This window comes from Athene noctua, chromosome 1, assembly GCF_965140245.1.
Source record: "Athene noctua chromosome 1, bAthNoc1.hap1.1, whole genome shotgun sequence".
Classification (NCBI taxonomy): Eukaryota; Metazoa; Chordata; class Aves; order Strigiformes; family Strigidae; genus Athene; species Athene noctua.
The window spans coordinates 135,161,030-135,182,984 of record NC_134037.1 but is presented as its reverse complement, the minus strand read 5'-3'; the positions used below and the strand labels follow the sequence as shown (position 1 = coordinate 135,182,984).

General features: G+C 46.4%; 1 protein-coding gene across 1 annotated transcript in view; it reads right to left on the bottom strand.

Moving 5' to 3' along the window:
• The window catches only part of ARHGAP31 (Rho GTPase activating protein 31), a 62,749-nt gene continuing 40,794 nt past the window's right edge, over window positions 1-21,955 (bottom strand). Inside the window, exons 4-12 of the mRNA XM_074897430.1 lie at window positions 21,392-21,474; window positions 20,658-20,765; window positions 18,788-18,933; window positions 16,301-16,499; window positions 13,575-13,699; window positions 10,730-10,789; window positions 9,447-10,064; window positions 8,811-9,124; window positions 1-7,877 (exon numbers count right to left, since the gene is read on the bottom strand). Of these exons, the coding sequence (XP_074753531.1) occupies window positions 5,415-7,877; window positions 8,811-9,124; window positions 9,447-10,064; window positions 10,730-10,789; window positions 13,575-13,699; window positions 16,301-16,499; window positions 18,788-18,933; window positions 20,658-20,765; window positions 21,392-21,474 (4,116 nt within the window). The 3' untranslated portion in view covers window positions 1-5,414. The remainder of the gene's footprint in view (window positions 7,878-8,810; window positions 9,125-9,446; window positions 10,065-10,729; window positions 10,790-13,574; window positions 13,700-16,300; window positions 16,500-18,787; window positions 18,934-20,657; window positions 20,766-21,391; window positions 21,475-21,955) is intronic.

The window sequence follows — 21,955 nt, the reverse complement described above, 5'->3', positions numbered from 1 at the left end:
TCAGAGGAAGACAAATGCATTTGCACTTCATTCATAAACCAAATCCAGGAAAGAGAAAATATTTCAAAACATCACTAGGGCACAGGTCCATTTTTATAAAAACTCCAGTTTAATCTCATGGCTGAGACCTGGCAAAACATCTTTTTTTTTTTTTTTTTTTTTTTTTTTGTGGCTGTTAGGTTTTTTTTCTTTTTTTAAAGCAATAAGGCACAAAGACAGGCAAGTCCACATGGAGAACAAAGCTTAACAAAAATACAATCCATCAGAGCTAGCAGGAGAAATAATCACAAACCAGGGCCAATGGGATGGGGACAGTCCTTTTCATAGTGTCTGACTTCCAGCCTTTCCCTTGACCTGGCAGCAAATAGTATTTCAAAGGGGACCAGTCCCTGCAAGAACAAGATCTAAGGTCTGGGCTGCTGCATGGAGCCCTCAGGAAGCACTCGCCTCCTGCTATCCTTCCTTTCCAGGGCTGTTAAAGTCCATCTCCAGTTGAACTCAGGGGCAAGCTTTCCATTCCTTACTTAAAGCAGAATTAGTTATCACCAAGCCTTTACATTGATTAGGAGCAAGCAAAAGCTAAACCAAATTGGGATCAGTTACAGCTTCTTCCCCACCTCTAGAGATTTACTTTTTTTATAGAGATGGAGAGAAGAAAAAGGGACAACTGCAAAACCTGGGCATGCCTGAAAGGTACTACATGCTCCAGTAGATTGTTTGCATTTTCAAGGACTGAGGAGAAGCTTGTGGTGGAAAGCTAAATCAGTCCTTGCACTCTGGTCTCCCCTGATCTCATCCCTCCTCTGCCAGGACATGATCTGGCTCAGGAAAGCATATTCAGACCTTCTGCCCACCACAGATTATCCAGAACTCATTAGCTTCTCCTCCGTGGGCAAAAAGCCGGTTGATCTCACACCCTCAGTGCTACATAAATTGCAGCAGAAAACAGTTCCATGCATCAGCCCAAGTTTCACAGATGTGCAGGATTCTATTTAGGCAATTCCTTCATTTTAATTACATTTCCTTTTTAATATATTTATATAGAATGTTCTTTTATATATATATATATATAAATTTAACACAATATTCACCACTACAGGCATTTCAGAATTCATAAAGAAAGGAAAAAGTTTGATTGCACCATTTGGACTCTGGATGAGGGAAAATGTTGCAGGGCTTTATGGATGCTCTCCAATACAGACCTAAACTCCTCTGAAGCTCTATTGGTGAAAAAAAGAAGTGCTTCAGTCTTTCTGAAGTGATAGCATTTGATGGACAGCCCAGAGGAATGTGGTTTATAAGGTGAAATATATTCCTCGTTCCTGTTAACTCTGCCGCCAATAAGGCAGCTCCCACATGAGCTAACATTATCCATGTCCCTCCTTTCCATCAGAGGATTCCCATCTTTGCCAGCCCAACCCTTTCACTCTGAGCTACACTTGACAGAAGCTGCACAAAACCCCTGACTACATGGGAATAATAAATGAAATTTAGTCACTTGTCTCCCATTGGTAAAAGTCCACAAGCAACACATGCTGGCGATACCATATCAAGACTGAGACTAGGGCCATCAGCAAATTTGGGAAAGGCCTTTACACTCTTCACAGTCTCAGGAGAATCAACATGTACGGCAGGGTCCCTAAAACGATCCTTGCAGAGCTGCAAATGATGTGTGACAGTCTATTTAGGAAGGTCCTTTCCATAATGCCAAGAATGACTGACTCAGCTCTCCTGTACACAAAATTTCAAATTCTGGGCCAGACCCATGTCTCATAAATCTGGTTTATCCCTCTCCATTATGCTTCACAGAAAAAAAAAAAATGAACAAAGCCAAAAACCAAGAAAAAATAACCCAAATCCCTTTTTAAAGTCTCTAGGGTTTCAGGGTTGGGCTGGAGGGCAGGAGTTTGGTACCCTTTGTGTACCACTGCAACACCCTGAACTTCTGAAGTGCTTCCAGTCTCAGACTCAATCTGCTACTGCAGGGTGGCAGAGGACAACCTAAGGTCTCTGAACGACATCAGGACATCAGCTAGCCTCAGGAAGGGATTAGTAAAGTTGGATCCCAGGAAGATCCAACCACACAGCACTGTTCAATGAGAGATGGCTTCTGTCTTCTGGCTCTGCCCAACTATCAAGCTCTGGTCCTTGAAGCTGACTGCAACTATCAGTATCAATGTGGATCTATCATCAAGCATTACAAACTCTGCAGGACTCTGAGTCTGGAGCCGGGAATGGTGACACCTATGCAGTAGTGATCTTTGCAACTAAGCAAGTACTCTTAGCTCTGCAGGATCTGGGTCTTAATCTCAGCTCTCTGGGTACAAGCCCACTTGGGACCATAGAGCAATAGTGATGCGTGTGCATTAAGCTCACTTGGCTAGGCTCTTTCAAGTTTGATACATCAGCTGACGGCTGGAGATTAAACTGTAAGTAGAGATGGGATCGAGCTGCAAAATAGAGATGTCATTACAGAATCTCTGCTTAATTAAAATCCAGGACCTGGATGTGAGTTCAAATTCTGAAACACCCTTAAAAAGCACAGTCTGGATACAGATTTTAGCTGAGGCTGATCTTTAATATTAAAGTAAAGATTTCTAATAATTTTCTCTTTCAGGAGTTTCACCACTTATGCCAAAAGCGCTATTACTTACTGGAACGCTGTTAAGAGTTGAGACAGTGTATTATATACAAATTGCCAGACCTCATTTCTTGCTCATAGATCATCTTATATGAGAATAAGGAGGGGAAAAAAATAAAAGGAACAGTTTTAAGGTGCCAAGGTTTCATCACATTTTCTTTTTCTTTTGATACATTACTTCGTGAGCTTCTCTGGCTCCATTCCAGATGCCTTGGCAGTCAAAACTTCGAGGAACTGAGAGAATATAAATCCCTGTCCAAAGTAAACTGTTTTGTTGATGCCAAAAAAACCTAGGCAACATTTCCACAACTTTTACTTTCTCTAAAGCCTTACCACAATACCTTGTATCACACCTTCCCAAGTCATTTGCCATTAACCCAGCCATGGTGGTTAAAAGCTTTCATTATGAGGCAGTAAAAAAGGCATTTGGGTGCCATATAAATGCAGTGCAGAGATGTGCTAACTATGAGGAGCAAAGAGGACTGGCAATCCCCTAGTTTTATTCGGAGGCCCAACAGGCATCTTGTGGTCTGGGAGGAGGATAATACAGTTGTCATGAAGTTGCATATTCTGGACCTGCCATCCATGGGTTGCATGGGAAAAGCATAGGCTGACATCTGTGAGAGAACATGGACCCAAACAAGAACTCCAGGGTCTTGTCTGGTTTAATATTCTCCCTCAACAAAACTGACAGTACAGACTTAGTTCTCTGCTCTGTTCACTCTTATAGGGCATTACGCACTAGTGAGGAGTACAGTACAGTGGGGAGGATCAAAGGCTGCAACTGCTGACAGGGAAAGGCCCTCTTGATTTTTCATGCTCCCTTTGGATACGGCAGGAGAAAATTCTGCTGAAAATACATTCCTTGCCTTTGTGGGCCCAGAGCTTCTCAAAAGTACTCTGGCATCTCTCCCCTTTAGCAATTAAAGAGTGAAGAGAAAGCACCATACAGGCTCTGGGCCCTCCAGCCACGATGACACTAATGAAGTGACACATTCAGTACAGACCAGGAGCTCATGGATTGAGTTTGCTAACAATTTGAAAATGCCAGTACTTCAGGAAAAAAAAGCCCTAAACATACATCCATTGGGAAATTCAGACTGACACTCATTGCAGCTGCTGTAGCACTTCCTACCAGATGCTTAGCTACTGCTTAAACTATGGCCCATAATAACCATCCAAGGGCCTACAGACTCAGACATCTCCATGAATGATGGCTCCTGCAAGCACCATTACAGGGACAATCTCCATGCTGGCAGCAACACCTGTGTGTTCCCGTCTCCTCCATAGTCACTAGTGACACTTAAATTGCAGAGAGAGCACAGGCTGTACCTGACTTGGCAATCGCCCACAGTCACATACCAGGCAATAGATGAGCCTGCGGTGAATGTAGAGTTAGAGGCTTTATAAAGGAAGCTTTACTTCTATTCCCGTGGCAGCTGTTGCTTATATGAACGTGTATTTGCCTGTAACAATAACGGCCCTTCAGGAGAGAGTTTAATTCACTTCAAATCCACCTCTCAGGATATTGTTCATGATCTGCAGTCCCACAAATCATCCTCTTCACCACACTCTTAATCAATCTGAAAGCACTGAGGGCCAGGGAGGTGACAACCAGCCATGCTCTCAAAGAAACAGTGTAAAATCAGAAGGAGAGGAAGTTTAAAGGAAGAAGAAGCACCTGGGGACATGCCACACAGTGGCAATGAAAGACCAAGGGTCAAAGATATGTCAGTCAGGGTGCAAGAGGACAATAGCCCAAGGACACGCAGAGCAGATCCTCTTGTTTTTCTCTGCTGTTGGCAGTGTGGAGCACAGCAGGAGATAGTTGCAGAGGTGTCATCTGGCTTTAAGCACTGATGAAAATAGTTGATATCGGCCTCTACTATGACCTTATCTTTGCTTTCATTGATACCAGCCTAAGAAGTCTCTACCACTGGACAGCCAGCTGCACACTCATTTGCCAGCCACACAGATCTTGTCTGCCCAAAGAAGGTGTGGCTGAGCACAATAAAACTCACAAGCAGGAATTGGAAGATTAAAAGAAAAACTAGGTGTTTCCTGTCCAGCTACTTTCATTCCAACTCTTGCACATGCTGGAAAGAGCACATCTTTGATGCAAGGACAGAGCGGGAGGCAGCGCCTTCAGGTTGTATGTTTGCCACTGGAACATCCTTGGATGTCTCACAGCCCACGTGACTTGCTCATGCCAGCTTCGCCTTCCTCGTCAGCTATCCCCAGCCTTCTGCACTGTTTATTTATACTATCTAAATCAGACTCCTCATGGTCCTTCACTGGTGTCTGGAAAACAGAGAAAGGATGTCCCAAATATCTGGACTTACCTCCTCATCAGATACTGTGCCCCTGCACCCTGGGCTGCAGTGCTTTGGAACAGTGTTTCCTCCCAGCCCTATTTTCTAATTTTACCAAGATTTATTTTTCCTTTTTTCCATATGGAGGATGAGACTTTCACAAGGCTTCTTAGACAATACGTATGAGGAAATGCAAGTTCCTTGGTACTGGCTTACAAAAAAAAAAAAAAAAAAAGCAGACAGTGAGGGACTGGGTAGGGGTGAGAAAGGGAAGGAAAAGCAAGACAAAAAGACTATGACCCTCCGTAGAAAAATGCTTTTCAGGAAACCATAAAGAATTCAGGTCCATCTTGCACAAAATAGTTATAACAACAGAGGCAGTATAACAACAATGGCAACAGAGTTGGTCTCGGACACTCCCATCCCATCCACCATGGAAAAGGAGTTAAGAGAAGCAGTTGCTATTCAATCTGCCTCCCACTTCGTCCATCCAGAATCACAGAGCGCCTCTGGGGCTGGTAAAAGCAGCTGGTAGAAGTCTCCAGTCTTTGGCCATTCTTGGGGATGGTCATTTTGTTCCGTAGCATCACCCCCTCAGGTGTTGTCCGCGAAGTCTCAGACAGATCGCCACAAATGGGGCTCGAAGAGGTGGTCTGAGTGGGGCTCCTTATGGGTGATAACAACACCCTGGAGTCTGCTGAAGAGGAGGGGTGGTCCATAATGGGGAAAGGAGGGCTGAAGAGAATCAGACTCTGGGGCCTCCCAGGCCTAGATCTGTAGGAAGGCTTGGAGAACCCTGATGGCCTCTCCATCTTTGAGGACTGTGGGTTATCTCCAGCTGTCTCTCCCTCAGAGGTGCGCTTGCGGCGCAGAACAGGGGCATCCAGAGCGGGGTAATGACTGCACTGAGATGATTCCAGCGGAGAGCTAAGGCTGCTGTGCCAAGGACAGGTTAAGTCCTTTTGAGCTGGGTCACTGTTTTCTTTCTCTGCTTTGGCTTTCTTCTCTGTCAGTGGGCTCTTGGGGGCTTCCAGGTGGCTCCATGCCACCCGTTGAGTCTGCCTGATGACCTGCTTGGCTTCTGCTTCCTTCTTCTCTGCCGATGGAGTGGCGTTCTGAGCCTGCAGGGGCTGGGGGATCTGGGTGTACTGAATCTTGGGTGGTATCACGGGTACCGCTCTAGCCTGGCACATCTTAATCATGAAGGAGGTCCTGACCGCTGACACGCTGACAGGAGCAGAGTTACGGCGGCCAGTGGTGGCATGGGCCACTGCCAGGTAATCCAAGTCCAGATCCACGTGGGCACTGAAGTGAGACCCCCAGGAAACGCCTTTACCTGCAGCAGGGCAGGCAGTCAGCAGGGATGGGACAGAATCACTGCTTTTTACTTCCTTCTGCCCACACAGGAGGTTCCCAGGAGCAGAGGGCATGGACAGGCTCTCGAATGTGAACAAATCTGAGGCTGGAAGGAGTGAATCCAAGTTGAGGGATGATGGTCTAGTCTTTACTTTGCGAGATGTTTCTTCACCTTTATTACTCAGCTGTGACTCAGAGGCAGAGCACAATGCTCTGGTGACAGTATTGCCTCCCAGGGCAGTGTCCTGAGACATGGATAACTCCTCCTTTGTGTTCTTCACCTGTGAAGAACTGCCTGGGCTATTTTGGTGTGGTAAAGACAGCTCAAGCTTTGAGCTCCAAGGGTTTTCTTTGCTCACATTCACTTTCTTTTCCTCTGGCTCTGAAAGAGGGATTCTGGAGGGTCCTTCCTTCTCAGCTGGTGCTTCCTCCCTGCTGAGGGGGTACCTCATCTCCTCAGGTTTTGAAGGTTCTTCTGGAGAACTTGTGCCATTCTCATCTTGCTTAGCTTTGCTCAAACTAGAGGGTGAGATGGATTGCATTTTGGGCAGCTCACAAGTCACTGGCAGAATGTCACTGTATGGTTGTCGCTGGTCAGTGGCATCTATGAAAGAGAATGGGATAGTCCACAGACTCATCACTGTGTCTTTGCTGTCCAGGGAGAGGCTACGACTGAATCGTGGTCTAAGAGAATGTCCTGTCTCTGCTCTTTGCCTCTGTGGCTGAAACTCCTGTATCATCTTCTCCTGAATGTCCTTAAAGGTGGGGGAATGGAGTGGGCTTGTAACCCACTGGTGATCCTCCCATGGCTCCACAAGCTCTAAGCTCTGCACATTATCTGTCCAGGTATCCTCATCGTCCTGGTCACCAGCATCATGGGTTCTGCTAATAGCATTGCCCTCCTTCAGCTCCTGGATTCCAGCTCCACTCAGTGCCTTGGAGGTGAATGTGTCCCTTTCCTCAGTGGTCAGTATCTTGGGCTTCTCCCTCTGAGTCTGGGCTCTGCTAAGATCATTCTTTTCTCTCTGCAGCTGGCAAGTGCTATCTTTTTCTCTCTCTGACTCTGGACATGCTCCCTTGGAACAAGAAAATTCATCACTTGGGGCAACCTCATTAAATTCTGATTGACTACAAAGCTTCCAGTCCAGGGGAGGAGTGAGGCATTCACTCCTGCTGTCCCCCACTGGGTGGTGGTTCTTTGGAGCTGCTGTGCCAGTCGAGAGAGTACTCACTTTGGGTAGGGCTGAAGCACAGCTCTGCTGCGCAGCCACATCAGACTGGCAGTTGTGGAGGCTGTCTTGTTCCATGCCAGCGGCACCAAATAAAGGCACCTGAGTTATCTGTGGTGTTCTGCTTGTAGATTTCTGCTGAGACAGTGTTGGACTCAGCCCTGGGCCAGAGGAATAGATATCTGTTTGTACTGAAGAAGAGGATTCAGAAATCAGGCCCATTGCAGGGACAGCTGCTGGCAAGAGCAAGAGATCCTCTTCAGGTTCAATAATTTTCAGTTCCTGCTGTATCTCTGGCCACAGTGGTTCTAGGGGGGCATTCGCAGGGTCCTCTTCTGTCTGAAAAACAGAAGAAATGCCATGACCTGGCAGCTCACAACTTACCGGTAAATACCCCTTCATTTTTCTCAAACAGCCCTCTTAGAATAGACAGGCTCCTGGATGAGCACACTCTTGGGTACAGAAACACAGGCATGCATACTACTACCAGTTCAAGAAAGGAAATACATCTATAAACAAGTGGATTATGGAGGAGAAGATCTGATGTGCAGCCAAAATTAGGCCTGGACAGATGTACTGAAAGAGTGAGGTGAATGAGTAGCTGGAATGTCTCAGCCTGTTTCTCAGCTCTTCCCATTCAGGCTCACTTGGCCTTGCCAGAGGATCTGCATTCCCAAATAGCACACAAACTGGAATGAATAATCTATTCAAGGAGCTATGCCAACAGATCTTTAAATAGCTGTCCAAAGATGAGTATCGCTGTAAGAAACTTGGTGAAAAAGCTCTGCTAGAGATACAGAGGAAGCAAAAAGAATAATAATTAAACAAAACAAAAAAAAAAAAGAAAAAAAAAAAAAAAGAAAAAAAGATGTAGAGAATGGAAGAAAAAAGGACTGTTCAGGCTGTCCAGGACAAATGGGACAGCAAAAATAGAAGGGGAATTCAGAGACCGTGGGTCAAAATGCTCAGACATCCAGACAGTCTTACATCTGGAAAGTCTCAGAGAAGACAGATTGTACTGACTGCAATCAGATAGTTATGGGAAAAGAAGACCAAAAGGGGACAGTATGTAGTTGTGTAAAGGTAAATCACCACATGGTATTTGTAGGTAGTTGTGTAAAGGTACATCAGTACATGGTCAGTTCTTGACCCTACTTAGCCTAGGTCATAGACTGAGTTTTCATGACTACAAACACACACGAAACTTTAAACAACCTCCCAGTCACCACCATGACATTGTCCCCCATCTTTTTTCTCATGCCTTCTTCTTACCACATCTCTTAAGTACAATCCTTCTCCTGTCTTAGCTGTCTTGATCTCCTGGTGGTCACAGCTGCCTTCTGAAGAGACATCCTTCATCTTGAGCTGTCCTTGCTCTGCCTCGTCTTCAGGGAGTGGCCCTGTATGAACCTCTGAGGCTGGTGGTTGTTCCAAGGTGGGACTCTGCTCTGAGGACTGCTGGGGGCTGCTGGTGCTGCTTGTGCAGCTGCTTTGTTCACATAACGTCTCCTGATTTTCTGCTGCTGCCTGTGGAGTTTCTAAGGACTCGGGTTTCCTGGCTGCTACCAGCTCCTCAGTGTGAGAGCCTGGATCAGAAACACAAATGAAAGATGTAACTATTTGTGACTGAAACATGTGCCCTGACACAAAGCTGTGCTGTTCCAACCCAATGCCAACTAACAAAGCTAAAGAGCAGCCTCCGGGCACAACAGGATGTTACTGGGAGGCCACCCACCTCCCCAGTCTCATTATGGCAACAAGTACCAACCTGACCTGCTACCATCAACACCCACCCTGCTACAGCTTGGTCTCTTTCCTGCCACAAGAGCAGGCTGGAGCAACCAAGCTGCAGGGCACATTCTGTAGCCCAACAGAGGTTCCACATCCCCCTCCTTAACACACTTTTACCTCTGGATGCTGCCGCTGGCAGCATGGGCTGTTTCTCCTTCCGCTCTGGTGCCTGCTCTGTCCTCGTGTGGGTCCCCACTTCCAGGGCAGAGGGACTCGTGCTCTCAGCCACGAGGGAAGACAGTTCCTCTAGGCTGGAGAGGGAAAGCTTCTCCTTGGCAGGCACACGGCATGGGGTGCTGTTGGTGCTGATAACTGCGGATACCCGCAGGGGGACAGAGACGGCGAAAGGCTCGGAGATGTTCAGGGCTTTCCTCTGGTGACGAGGGGAGGCCTCCAGGGGAAAGAGGCTGCTTGGGAAGCCTGACTTGGTGGCTGTTTCAGAGGTGTAGAACATGCGGCCGCCTTTGGGGGAAGTCTGCTCATTTTCAGCATCCTCTGCCCGGAAGACCTTCAGCTGCTCAGGGGGTGACTTTGCCTGTGGTGTCCGGGGAGGACCTTTCTCCCCACTCAGGTCTGAGCTTTCTTTGGCCCCCGTGGCAGATCGTTCCCGCTCCCACTCACTCTCCTTACTGAGGTCATATGAGCTGCCCGTGCCTCCTGTCCGTATCTTCATCACTGGAACAAAAAACCCTCCAGTAGTCACTGTCCTCTTGAATCTGCTCTTTTCATCCTCCCCTAGAGATGGGACGATAGGAGGAGGTCAGTGGGAAGCAAAGCACTAGCAAATAACCTTTCTCTGTGAGAAGCCCTCCTCAGTTCCTCCAGGGATGAGTCCTGCCCTGGTGAACACCCACATTTCCCCAGAGAGATGGGCACAGCAGGCACTGGAGACCTTCTGGGCTCCAGCCCAGCAGCCTCCTTCAAACTGGGCAGGCAGGGCTGGATAGGATGCCCTCCAGTGGAAATCACCTAAGACTTTTATTAGAGGCCCTTCTCAATCAGATGCAGCCAAGTCTAGGGCTAGTGTGCATTGCCCACAAAGATCACAGCTCCAGGCTTTATTGGATTATTGCAAGCCCTTTTCACTTATGAATGGGAATTTTGTGCCCAGAATAACCAAGAATGAAATCGAAGCGACCCCACTGCTAATAAAGATGCAGCTAAGGACAGTGGTAACTCACAGGTGCATTCACCAACATAAAAGACACGGAAAAGGGTTAAAAATGCATGCACACAGAGGTGGGGGCACATGTCAGCAGCCATGGCACAAGCACATAAAGATACACTCAAGGTGAGATAAGTAAAGAAACAGACGCCTGCAGCCATACAAGCACAGGGGAAGGCTGAGAATGCAGACATGGAATCCTTCACCCTTACAGTATAGCCTGTTGGCGTCTCACCTTCAACTGGCAGGGAACACAGCGAATCCATGCTCTTCGCAGGACGAATAGTTGCTTTTTCTGTGGAAAATGAGTTTTAGAAGCATGCTTCAGTTCCTGTGGCTTTGCAGGTTTCAACGCATAAAGATCAAAGGCTACATATAGACGGACACACCAGGCAGACATCAAAGTTATTTTCCATTTCTAAGCATTCCCCTGCTCTGTATCCACACCACACGGCATCTTACCCACAACACTTGTCCACACAGCTGGGGATCTGCTAGCACTAACAACAGCTTTGCACCTGCTGGACATGTGGAGAGCTATACTTAACCCAGCCAGTCAACACCATCTCCACTGTGAAGCAGTTGAACATCCCCAAAGCTGTTATGCACTATTAGGCTATTGGTTGCGGGGACTTTTTAACTAAACTGACACAAATCCCTTCTCACCTCTCATTCCTGATAGCAAATGTTAGGTTATTTTTATGTTGCACTCCCAGGGTCTTCTGCTGGCATGAGCATATCCTGCCTCCAGCAAGCACTGCGGGAAATTTATGAGGGCAGTAAGCATCCTACTGTCCCGGTCATCCTCCCTGGACTTGCTTGTCCAGAAACAAGCTGCCATTTGTCACCAGACACTCTACAGGTCTGTTCCTGAGAGGTTTTGGAAGCATGTAGCTGTTACCACCTTGAAAAGGGGAGATGGGAGGAATGTAGCTGGCAAGGAAGACAAGTAGTCTCTGGCAGCCCAGAAAGGATCCATGGAGCTCTGGAAAATGTCTGGGAGCAAAGTTTGCTGTTTACAGTGTTGCACAAAGTAGGTAAGGCAGAAAGTGAGCAGGCTTGTTGGACTTCATTTGTTTATATAATTGAGGCTTCTGGGACTGACTTTCACGTGAGCATAGGAGAAACTCCAGCTACTTTTTGCATTTATATGAAGTCCTGGCTACCTTTTACATTCATATGGCATGATGCCTTGAGCACTGGCTCCGCTTTCCCAGAGGAACAGAATTCAAGCTGTGGAGCTTACATTTTCTGTGACTTGCAGACTTGGGTGCATGGACACAAACTGTTTTATAGCATGTGCTGAGTTTCAACAGCAAGTTCATCTGTTTCCTCACATTAGGCTGTAAGCAGAGAGCACACAAAAATACAACATGGCAGAGCTGAAGCACTGCTTCTCAAAAGCACTACTTCAGTGCCTAAATCTCTGCACACATTCATGTATTTGTGTGTCCTGCTGGTAAAAACGTGCAGCCTCCTGTGACTCGGTGCTATGCTTGGAACAGGGCTCAGCCCCCACCATCACCGGGCTCCAGTCATTCCTCAGCATCCTTGGGTTAGCACTATTTTGGGACAGTCTTCCTTATCAAAGCGAGGAGGTGATCCCATTATCAAAATAGGATGGAGAGCTATTTTGAGGTATGCCCTGGGCACCCTATGCAAGGCCATCTGTACCTGCAAAACATGGGGGAAGGCAGGGGTCCAAAAAGAGCTGGATCCAGCATTTGGCTTCACACTCACTTCTGATCCAAATACAGACTCTCTTATATGTGGTAGTAGGCAATGTTGCCAACATTAATTATTTTAAGTCTTGTGATGTTTGGTAGGGCTCCTCCAAACACCAGCTGCTGGAGTCATGAGACTATCTAAAAAATCTTCTAACTTCATCTTCTTTCTAAAAAGTAAATTGACTTAGAGATGATACTAAAAAAATCTAGGACATATAAACCTGAAACACTTCTTTAGAACTCAGGTAAAAAAGGGTATGCTTTCTTTTAAAAACTGTGATTATTCTTAAGTCAACGTCATGTTTTTAGAACTTGAGTCATCGTTTCTGAACACTGGGAATTGGCACTGCCACGTGATTTTCTAGGAAGCAGAGTGTTTAAGAGATTGCTGCTCAGGAGGGGCTAGAACTTGGGATTACAGCCAGGAGAAAAGAACTACTTTTTTCTTGTAAATTCTGCAGAAGTAATAGCTTCCCTCAACTTGCTGAGAGCAAGGAGCCATAGGAACTCCTGGTGCCTTGTTTTTCACAAAGGCACTGAACACAATTGGTTCTTTAATGCCCTTTAGTGGAATGAGAGCCTGCAAGGACAGTCATTCACCCAGTGCCATGTAAGGAACATTAGGAGCCGGAATCTGGCTGGGCTGGAAGAGTGGACTAATCCAAACCTACATAGCATTTCCTAGTTGCCCAGCTTGACAGCTGGGAAACAGGAACCTGTGTATCACATACCAAAATGGAATATTTACTGTAGCTGTCTGGCATATACTCCTGAAAGGGTGATTCTAGCCATCACAGAATCATTCAGGTTGGAAAAGCTCCTCGGGATCATTGAGTCCAACCCTCAGCCCTATTCTACAAAGTTCTCCCCTACACCACATCCCCCAACATCTCATCTAAACGACCCTTCAACACACCCAGGGATGGGGACTGCACCCCCTCCCTGGGCAGCCTATTCCACTCTCTGACCACTCTTTCTGTGAATTTTTTTTCCTAATGTCCAGTCTAAACCTCCCCTGTTGCAGTTTAAAGCCGTTCCCCCTTGTTCTGTCACTAATCCCCTGTGAGAAGAGACCAGCACCAGCCTCTCTACAATGTCCTTCCAGGGAGCTGTAGAGAGAGATGAGGTCTCCTCTCAGCCTTCTCCTCCTCACACTGAACAGTCCCAGTTCCTTCAACTGCTCCTTGTAAGATTTATGCTCTAATGTGCATGAAACCAGGCAACAAACATGACCCCATTAGACTATGTCAAGTCTAATGGTGTAAGTATCACGTGGATACATGTGGCCCATGCTATCAATATTGCAGGAAAAAGCTGCAGAGAGAAATATTTAACTGAAAAAAGTGTTCTTACCAGAGAGCTTCTGTGCCCTTACGAAGACACTCCCATTTCGACTCAGTTTAGACTTTGATTCTGAGCCCGAACGGCCCAAGTTAAATATCGACTTCCATTTCTTGGACTTGGTAGATAATTTTCTCCTGGAAGGAAAAAGGGCTCAGAAGGTTACCAAACCCTAGAGACTATCCCACAAAAGCCTCTGAGCTCCCTCCCCTCAACACTGTCCCTCTTTTCTTCTCACACCTCTTTTAATTCTAAGGCATGCAAGGCGGAGCTGCACAACCAACTCTTGCTTTTCTGTAAGTGATGTATCTGTATTGCTGATTTAAGCATGTCATGGATGGAAAGACATATAAGCCAACTCTTCAGGGAATTCGCTCTGGCATCGTGCTACAGCAACTGTGATTGAGCAATCAACTATGCTCATCTCCAGAGAGGAGAGGTTTCTGAGGCTAGAATGATCTTGCAATACAGTAAAGAAAAATTGCCTTTTTAACAGGTTTTAATGACAGAATGAAAGATAAATTCCAGACAACTGGTGGTACTACTGCTTAGTGCACAAAGCTAGCATTTAAAGTCCATGTGTCTTATAGTTTCTACAAATTTGCAAAAATAAAAGCATCCCTTAATACAAACTAGCTATTAATCCTTCTCAGGCCACCATTAATTTAATCATAGGTATTATATGATCATATGCAAGTATAATGTACTAGACAAAAAAGAGGAGGCTTAAGGGAATTAAATCATTTCTTGTAACTGTCAGAGGAAGTGGAACACCAGTTCCCTGTGTCTCTTTGGAAATCCCAGCTTTTAAAAGAAAGAAGCTGGTACTCGGGAAGCCAGTTTTCTTCTATGCATATTGCTGCATGAAGCTCTGTTTCAGTTCCTTCACATACCCATTCTGACGACTCCTTCAATCTCCCTTTTTCCAGAGCAAGAAGAACCCTCTTATCTCGCTGTCTTGCTCTCCATAATGGGTTTTCTACCCCCATAGTTCTGCTTTACTTTCAGATCAGTACTCAGAAGAGCACAAATCGGTCCTACAAAGAGGATTAGTATATTGGGGATAGAACTGTTCCTTTCAAGTGAAAAAGAAAAAAGTACTCTAGAGGGGCAATACACCCTTTTGTCTTAAGCTGATTATCCTCTTGCCAGTATTCTATTAGATGGCTCCTTTTTGCTTTAATATATCAACTGCAAATAAATATCTTTGCTCCAATGCTTTATAGGTCAGGATATTAATGAACCTCCCGCTGCAGAGGCTATAATCTCTCAGAACCAGGCAGTAGAGTGGCCATATATTAACAGATAGATAGATAATAGATAAATACTTATGCTGGGCAGCAGTGCCAACAACCGCAGCAACCTCAGCTGAAATCGGACTCTTCTCCTGGAATAGGCATAGGTGGCATAGGTGCCACTATGTAAATATCTCTCCATCCTAGGAGTGAAAATTCACCTTACTGCTCAGCTAGGAGTCCAGAGGAACCTGGAGAATGATGAAGCTGAGCACGTCAATGTCACCAGGTGTGCTGTGGACCATCTGCCAGCAGGTGGACCTCCTAGGAGAGCTGTGTCTAGACCTGCTCCACCACTTCAGCCCAAATTTAGCCAATTCACAGAATCACAGAATCAACTAGGTTGGAAAGGACCTTGAAGATCATCTAGTCTAACCATTAACCTAGCACTGACCTTTCCAACTACACCATGTCCTTCAGTGCTAAGTCAACTCTACTCTTAAACCCCTCCAGGGAGGGGGACTCCACCACCTCCCTGGGCAGCCCATTCCAATGCCCAACAACCCCTTCTGCAAAGAAATACTTCCTGACATCTAGTCTAAACCTTCCCTGACGCAGCTTGAGGCCATTCCCTCTTGTCCTGTTGCTTACTACTAGGTTCAAGAGACTCATCCCCCCTCTCTGCACCCTCCTTTCAGGGAGCTGTAGAGGGCCAGGAGGTCTCCCCTCAGCCTCCTCTTCTCCAGACTAAACCCCCCCAGTTCCCTCAGCCGCTCCCCATCAGACCTGTGCTCCAGACCCTGCACCAGCTCCGTTGCCCTTCTCTGGACACGCTCGAGTCATTCAATGGCCTTTTTGGGGTGAGGGGCCCAAAACTGAACCCACTCATCGAGGAGAGGCCTCACCAGTGCCGAGTCCAGGGGTCAGATCCCTTCCCTGTCCCTGCTGGCCACGCTATTGCTGATACAAGCCAGGATGCCATTGGCCTTCTTGGCCACCTGGGCACACTGCTGGCTCCTGTTCAGGCGGCTGTCAATCACCCCCCCAGGTTCTTCTGTGACTGGCAGTTCTCCAGCCACTCCTCCCCAAGCCTGTAGCGCTGCTGGGGGTTGTTGTGGCCCAAGTGCAGCCCCCAGCATTTGCCCTTAGTGAAACTCCTACAGTTGGCCTTAACCCATCGCTCCAGCCTGTCCAGGTCTCTCTGCAGGGCAATTCCTGAGCGGGCACAAGGATGCAAAGACAATTAATTCCTCCTGCAGGAGGTCTGTGAGGTTCTGCCCTGATGGAGGCATGAGGACTAGTGGAGCTATGATCCCAACAACTACAATGCTTCTCAGGAGCAGCTGTGCCTCTTCAGAGAAGGGGACACAATTTCCTCTTGATGGTGGCTGTAGATTCATGTGTGCAGGTGTGGGGGTATCACACTAACAAAAGTCTCATTCCCGATCATGCTGAAGAACCTGCATTATTTTGTTTGCACTTTACAGTCCTCTTGGCACTTACTTGCTGTCAGGGAGGTCAACAACTGTGTGGAAGAGAGACCCAGTTACAGGGACAATTTCAGGCAAGCTGTTCTCTCGTCTCTCCTTCCGAGCAGGGTGGGAGGCAGAAAGACTCCGTGCCTGCGCTTCTTCCAGGCTCACCAGTTTCATTGGCAGGGAGGCTGAGGGGAGGGTCAGACTTTTCACAACCGATGCACTTTCTGGAAAGCAAGAAAATACATTGCAGCCTGGGGTGAGGAGGGATGAGAGCAAGAGCTTTATGTCTTTATTTGACAGGAACATCTCCTGCAGAGCCAGAAAAGGAGCAGCACGTGCAGGGGGAGAGGCTTTGTGTCAGATAAGTCTTCCATCTCCCCAGCAACCTTATCCATCTGAGTGCATTCTCAGCAGGGGCCACACTCACTAGCCAAAGGTTGCGTTGCACAGACTTGTTGCCTCTGCTGTAGACACTTTGGTGTGAAAGAGTTGTCTCTGAAAACCACTAGGATTCATATATTCCCCTTTCTCCTCTCCTTTGCTCCCCGGATTTTGGAGCAGTTCAGTCCCCGATCCAAACCTGGTGCCTAATTCTTTGTCTCACTTCCACATCTTTCTCCTCATCTTGTTCCAGGAAGGGGGACTGTTCTAAAAACCAGCATTACTTTACCTTTGTAATGAGTTTCAGGGCTACGGAAAGCAGTGTGACAATAGCCCTGGGAACTGAAGGTCTCTGTTTACATGGGCAGTGGCAAATCCAACTTTCCATATGCCACACCAACAGGTCTGTCCTAAATAGACCACCTCAAGGTTCATGAAGAAAGTGCAGGCTCTGGAGTCCAATCAGTACTTAGCTCTGCTGCTGAAGCAGGGTGCAAGCTACTGCCTGTGCAGAGGGGCTGGGTGAAGGGACACTTTCCCACTAAGAAATCAACTGGGACCATCAGCATGTTCCTCTCTTGACTCCATACAACTGTTAAAAGCCAGCGGTGTTCAGCTGTCCTGGTTTTGGCTGGGATAGAGTTAATTTTCTTCCTAGTAGCTGGTACAGTGCTGTGGCTTGGATTTAGTGTGAGAATAATGTTGGTAACACACTGTTGTTTTAGTTGTTGCTAAGTAGCACTTACCATAACATAAGGATTTTTCAGTTTTCCATGCTCTGCCAGCAAGCAAGTGCACAAGTAGCTGGGAGGGAGCATGGCCAGCACCATGTCATGATCAGTGTATAAAGTGGGGGGAGTTGGCTGGGGGGATCACTGCTTGGGCATCGGTTGGTGGGTGGTGAGCAATTGCATTGTGCATCACGTTTTTTTCCTGTTTTTTCCTCTATTTCTTATTATATTCATTTTCATTACTATTATTATTATTATTATAATAATTTTTTTAGTGACTAAACCCACGAGTTTTACTTTTTTTTTCTTTTTGATTCTCATGCCCATCCCACTGGCAGGGGGTATGAGTGAGTGAGTGTCTCTGTGGTGCTTAGTTGACAGTTGAAGTTAAACCACAATATCAGCACTTACCAAACTTGGGCCAGCTTTTGGCCAGTGACCTGCAGCACAACCAGAAGCCATGGAATTTACTAGCCAGTGTTTCACTACAATGCTTAAGTCACTGGGAGAAGTTCCTCACTCCATGCCTACTGCCAGGGCATAATTAAGAGCATAGGAATGGCACCCACACCACCAGAGCAGAGGTGTTACAGGTCGAGCAGGGCACAGCACTTGAAATGCAGGCTCCAGGGACAGACTAACAGATAATGCCACATGTTAACAGAAGGGTAGGTTGGATGAGCTGACACATGACTGGAAAGCAGAAAGGTGGCTACTCCCTCACTTCTGAAGGCATTGTGAGTCTTTCCAGTGTGTAAAACAGAAAGCTGCTTATTTCTGAATTTATGTGAGGTCAATGTGGATCCAAGCCCTTGCACTTGCCAGGCTTAAAAGAATCTTGACAACAAAGCCATCACTAAATAACAAAAATCAGCATCTCTGAAAACTGTTAATGTCCCAGGGAAAAAAAAAAAATCTCTTTTATAAAACGTTCCTAAGTACAAGACATAAGTTTTTAGAACAAGCTTAAGTTTTTATCCAGGGAGTGTGGCCTCTGACTTAGGTGGATATGGTGGCTGCAGGGCAGGTATCATCGGTATGAGGAATTACAAGTGGGGGAGCCTGAGAGAAGAATTGAAACTGTGGCTGATGGGCTTAGTGAGAAATCTTAGACCAGGACTGAGAAATAATCAGGTAGTCTTCCTTTTGTGGAAAGGATTAAGCCAGGTGAGATCATGCAAAAGATGAGCCATAGGGCAATCTGGGAGCATGATGAAGGAGGCTAATATTTGAAAAGAAAATGTTTGAGACGGGGATGAAGAGGCAAGAGGTAATCAGGGACTGGGCTCAAGGTGTCTTTGCTTGTTGGCTCATGTGCTTGAAATACTAGTTGAAGGGGATACAGTTAGGTCTGGAGTATATGGCAAGTGACGCGTGGAGTGGTTTGGGGAGGTTGTTACCAATGTTCTCTGCAGAGCTGGCTTTTCTGTTGTTGTTGAAGATCTGATCCACGTGATTCAGGATGAACTCAATCACCAACTGCTGCACCCGCACCTCCAGGAAAGCTGCATCCCCATTGCAGCCAACTGCCTCAATCTCTTTTGACCTGCATGAGGAAAGAGTGATACTAGTAGCCAGCATTGGCACACACAGCCCCTGGGGAGGAAAGAGCAGCTTTCTCCTGCAAGACTTGGAACAGGGATGTTTTCCTCATTCTTGCTGCACCTCTTGCTCTCCTCTCACAGGCCCTCATCCTCTCTCTGCCTTTTCATTCTTTTAAAAATTATTTTCCCTGTTTTCTCTGCCACTTCTGTTATTTTCTTTCCTGTCTGTGTTATTTTCCCTACTTAGCTTTTACATTCTTCAGCAGAAGATAAAACTGACTCTCAAACTCCGTTCTCTCTCTTTGCTCCTCTTTTACATATTTCAGAGTTGGGCCTGACAGACAACACAGAGGCCTTCAAACACTGCTTCCAGACCACTACTCAATGCTTCAGTCATCTCTCAGTGAGATTCCATAGAACCTTGCTCAGGTCTTCCCCTCACCACTATTTTCAGTGCTTTGCCGTGTGCCCCAGTAGTGTCCTCTCTGCCCCCCTGCACTGCCACATTCTCACTCTTGCTTTCAGCGAAGTAACATTCCTTATCTTGACGTGCCAAAGTGTTGCTGAAGAAATTATCTCTGGGCAATGGATCCTTTGTAAAGTTAATGACTGGTGTGTTAGATAATAGCTTGGGGCATTGCCAAGAGGATAACCCTGTAAGGAGATTGCAGTTGCATTGCTTGCTCCTTTCTTTTCCTCCCTGGAACTTGCATTTAGGAAAGATTGCAAAAGGAAACAGACTTTGGGTTTTTTGACAAGGGCAGATGCTAGAATGAAAATGTCTCAGTAGTAAAGGTCCACTTTGTGATATTCAATAGAGTCAACATTTGATTTATTTTCAGAACATGGTCTGCTTGTTTTGTGATTTAACAGAGTGAGATAATTATTTAGAGAATGCTTTCCAGGCCTGTTCCTCTCTAGCCAATGTCCCTCCCTCCTGTCCTCTGCCAGCCCAGGGCTCCCCCCACCAGCTTTCCCATTGCCCCTCTCCTGCTCAGGTGCTGTCCAGGACTTTTCCTGCATAGTTCATTCCTCTCAGTACATGTGTATGAGGTTGATGGGGAAGGGAATTTCAACAAGATACAAAATATTTCTTTTTTTTTTTTTTCCAGATACTATTTTTTCTTGTTCTGCTTAGCTCTACAAGCCATCAGCCAAACCTCTGCCTGCATCTTAGCTGGGCCTCTTGCCAGCAGAGTGCCAGGCATAGCAAACATGACAAACTAACTGGTGGTCTTGAGATTTGACAGGGGGTGCCATCTTAAGCCCACTAAATTGATCTCACTTTTGCTCAAGCAGATCTGGGCACAGGCCTGTAGTATTATTGCACTGTTGCTCTCCCTTCCAAGCCTTGCTGTCTCTCACCACTCCACTGCAGAAGCACTGGCACTGTCAGAAATGTCATTTCCGTTCCACAGTGATGAGCTAATTCCTCATTTTTAAATCGGTGTGCTGAAATTGCAAATAACAGCTTTTTTTATATATATAAGAAACACACAAAACCACAAGCTTCCTCAGATGCTGGTAGTAAAACCTCAGATTATTAAACCTGGAAGCATTTTTTTCTCCCTTTAAAAGCAGTTTGCTCTGCTCTACTGTTTCCTTTAGTTGTTCTGCTTTTCCCTGTCTTTTCATTTCCTTCAGGGGAAGGGTCTCCAGGTTCAGGTGCTGGTGCTCCCCTTGGAGCTTGGCATGGTGCTCTGGATGAGAAGATTTTCTACTGTACCTGAGGAGGTTGGGAGCCCACACTAAGGCCAGGTTTCTGGTGTGCATGTTGGTCATGTTGCTGAAGGAGGCCAGGTGAGTCAGGTGCTTGATCAGGTATTCCAGTGTTCTGCATTGGTTTCACATGAAGAAAGAAAAATACGTCAAGTGACTGATGGCTGCTCACCAGGACAGCAAGGCTTAAACCTAGACCTGGCCTCAGAGTTGTCCCCTCCTCAGCGAAGGCAGGTATGCAATGGCCCAACAGGCCCCAGAGGACAGAGGCTTTACAGCACTAGCATTTACACAGGATGGCAGCGAACACCTGAATAACTGTGCTCTGGGGTGGCCAAGGATGGGGCGTGAACCAAATAATCCTTAGCATGATGGGTATGAAGAAGATGTCAGACAGATGGGAGAGGGAATGTGATGCTGCAAAGGTTTAGCTCTTGCTCAAGACCTCCAGCAGATCATCTTCTTCTCACTACACCCAGGGCACTGGCCAAGGGTGCCACAGGGGGTCATACCTGGGGAAGGAGGATGATAGACTGCAGCAGGGAGAGCCTGTTCGATCTCTAACAACAATTGGTTCAATGATATTGAAAGGCCAGATAAATTGTTGTCAGATTTGGAAATGGTGAGTAAGCTTTTGGGAACTGACTTCTGGAAATTAACTCCAGAGCTGTTTCAGGTGATACTCCTTGATGGTGAGAGTCACCACACTGTTCCTCAGCACCTCAGTGGACACTTTCTCACCTGTAATGTGATGGTGGGAGCTCCTGGATGACATTTTGAATTCGTGCCAACTGCTCGTCTTCAGGGAAGCGAGATACTGCTTCCTGCAGAGATACAAGGAAAGAGTCTGCCCTTGCAATGGACTCAGGGGAAAAGGAATAGGGATAAGGAGAGTCACATGAGACAGCCTGTCTTAGATGGAATGCTCTCTTGTTACCTTACAGAACTCTTAGTAGAAGAAGTTGCTTTGTGTCCCCAGCACAGCACAGATTAGCTGCGCTGTTATTTCATGTCTCGGTACATCCTTCCCACAGGTTGGGACATGGTGGTCGATGTTTTGGGGAGAGAAGCATTTAAAGACTGAGACTTTCAATTATGAGTTATGTTTCTTTTCTTTTTTTTTATCTTTGCCCCTTTTTTAACTTGGGCATTTATGGGTAGAATAGAAAGAGCAGGAAGGAGAGAATTTTAAATAATGGAAAAAAATAAGAATAGTGACATCTCCTCCCTGAAACTGTGTTAAAAATAAAGCAGGTCTTTCAAGCCCTGTGTTATGAAAACAGCCTGGATATACGTGTTCCATAT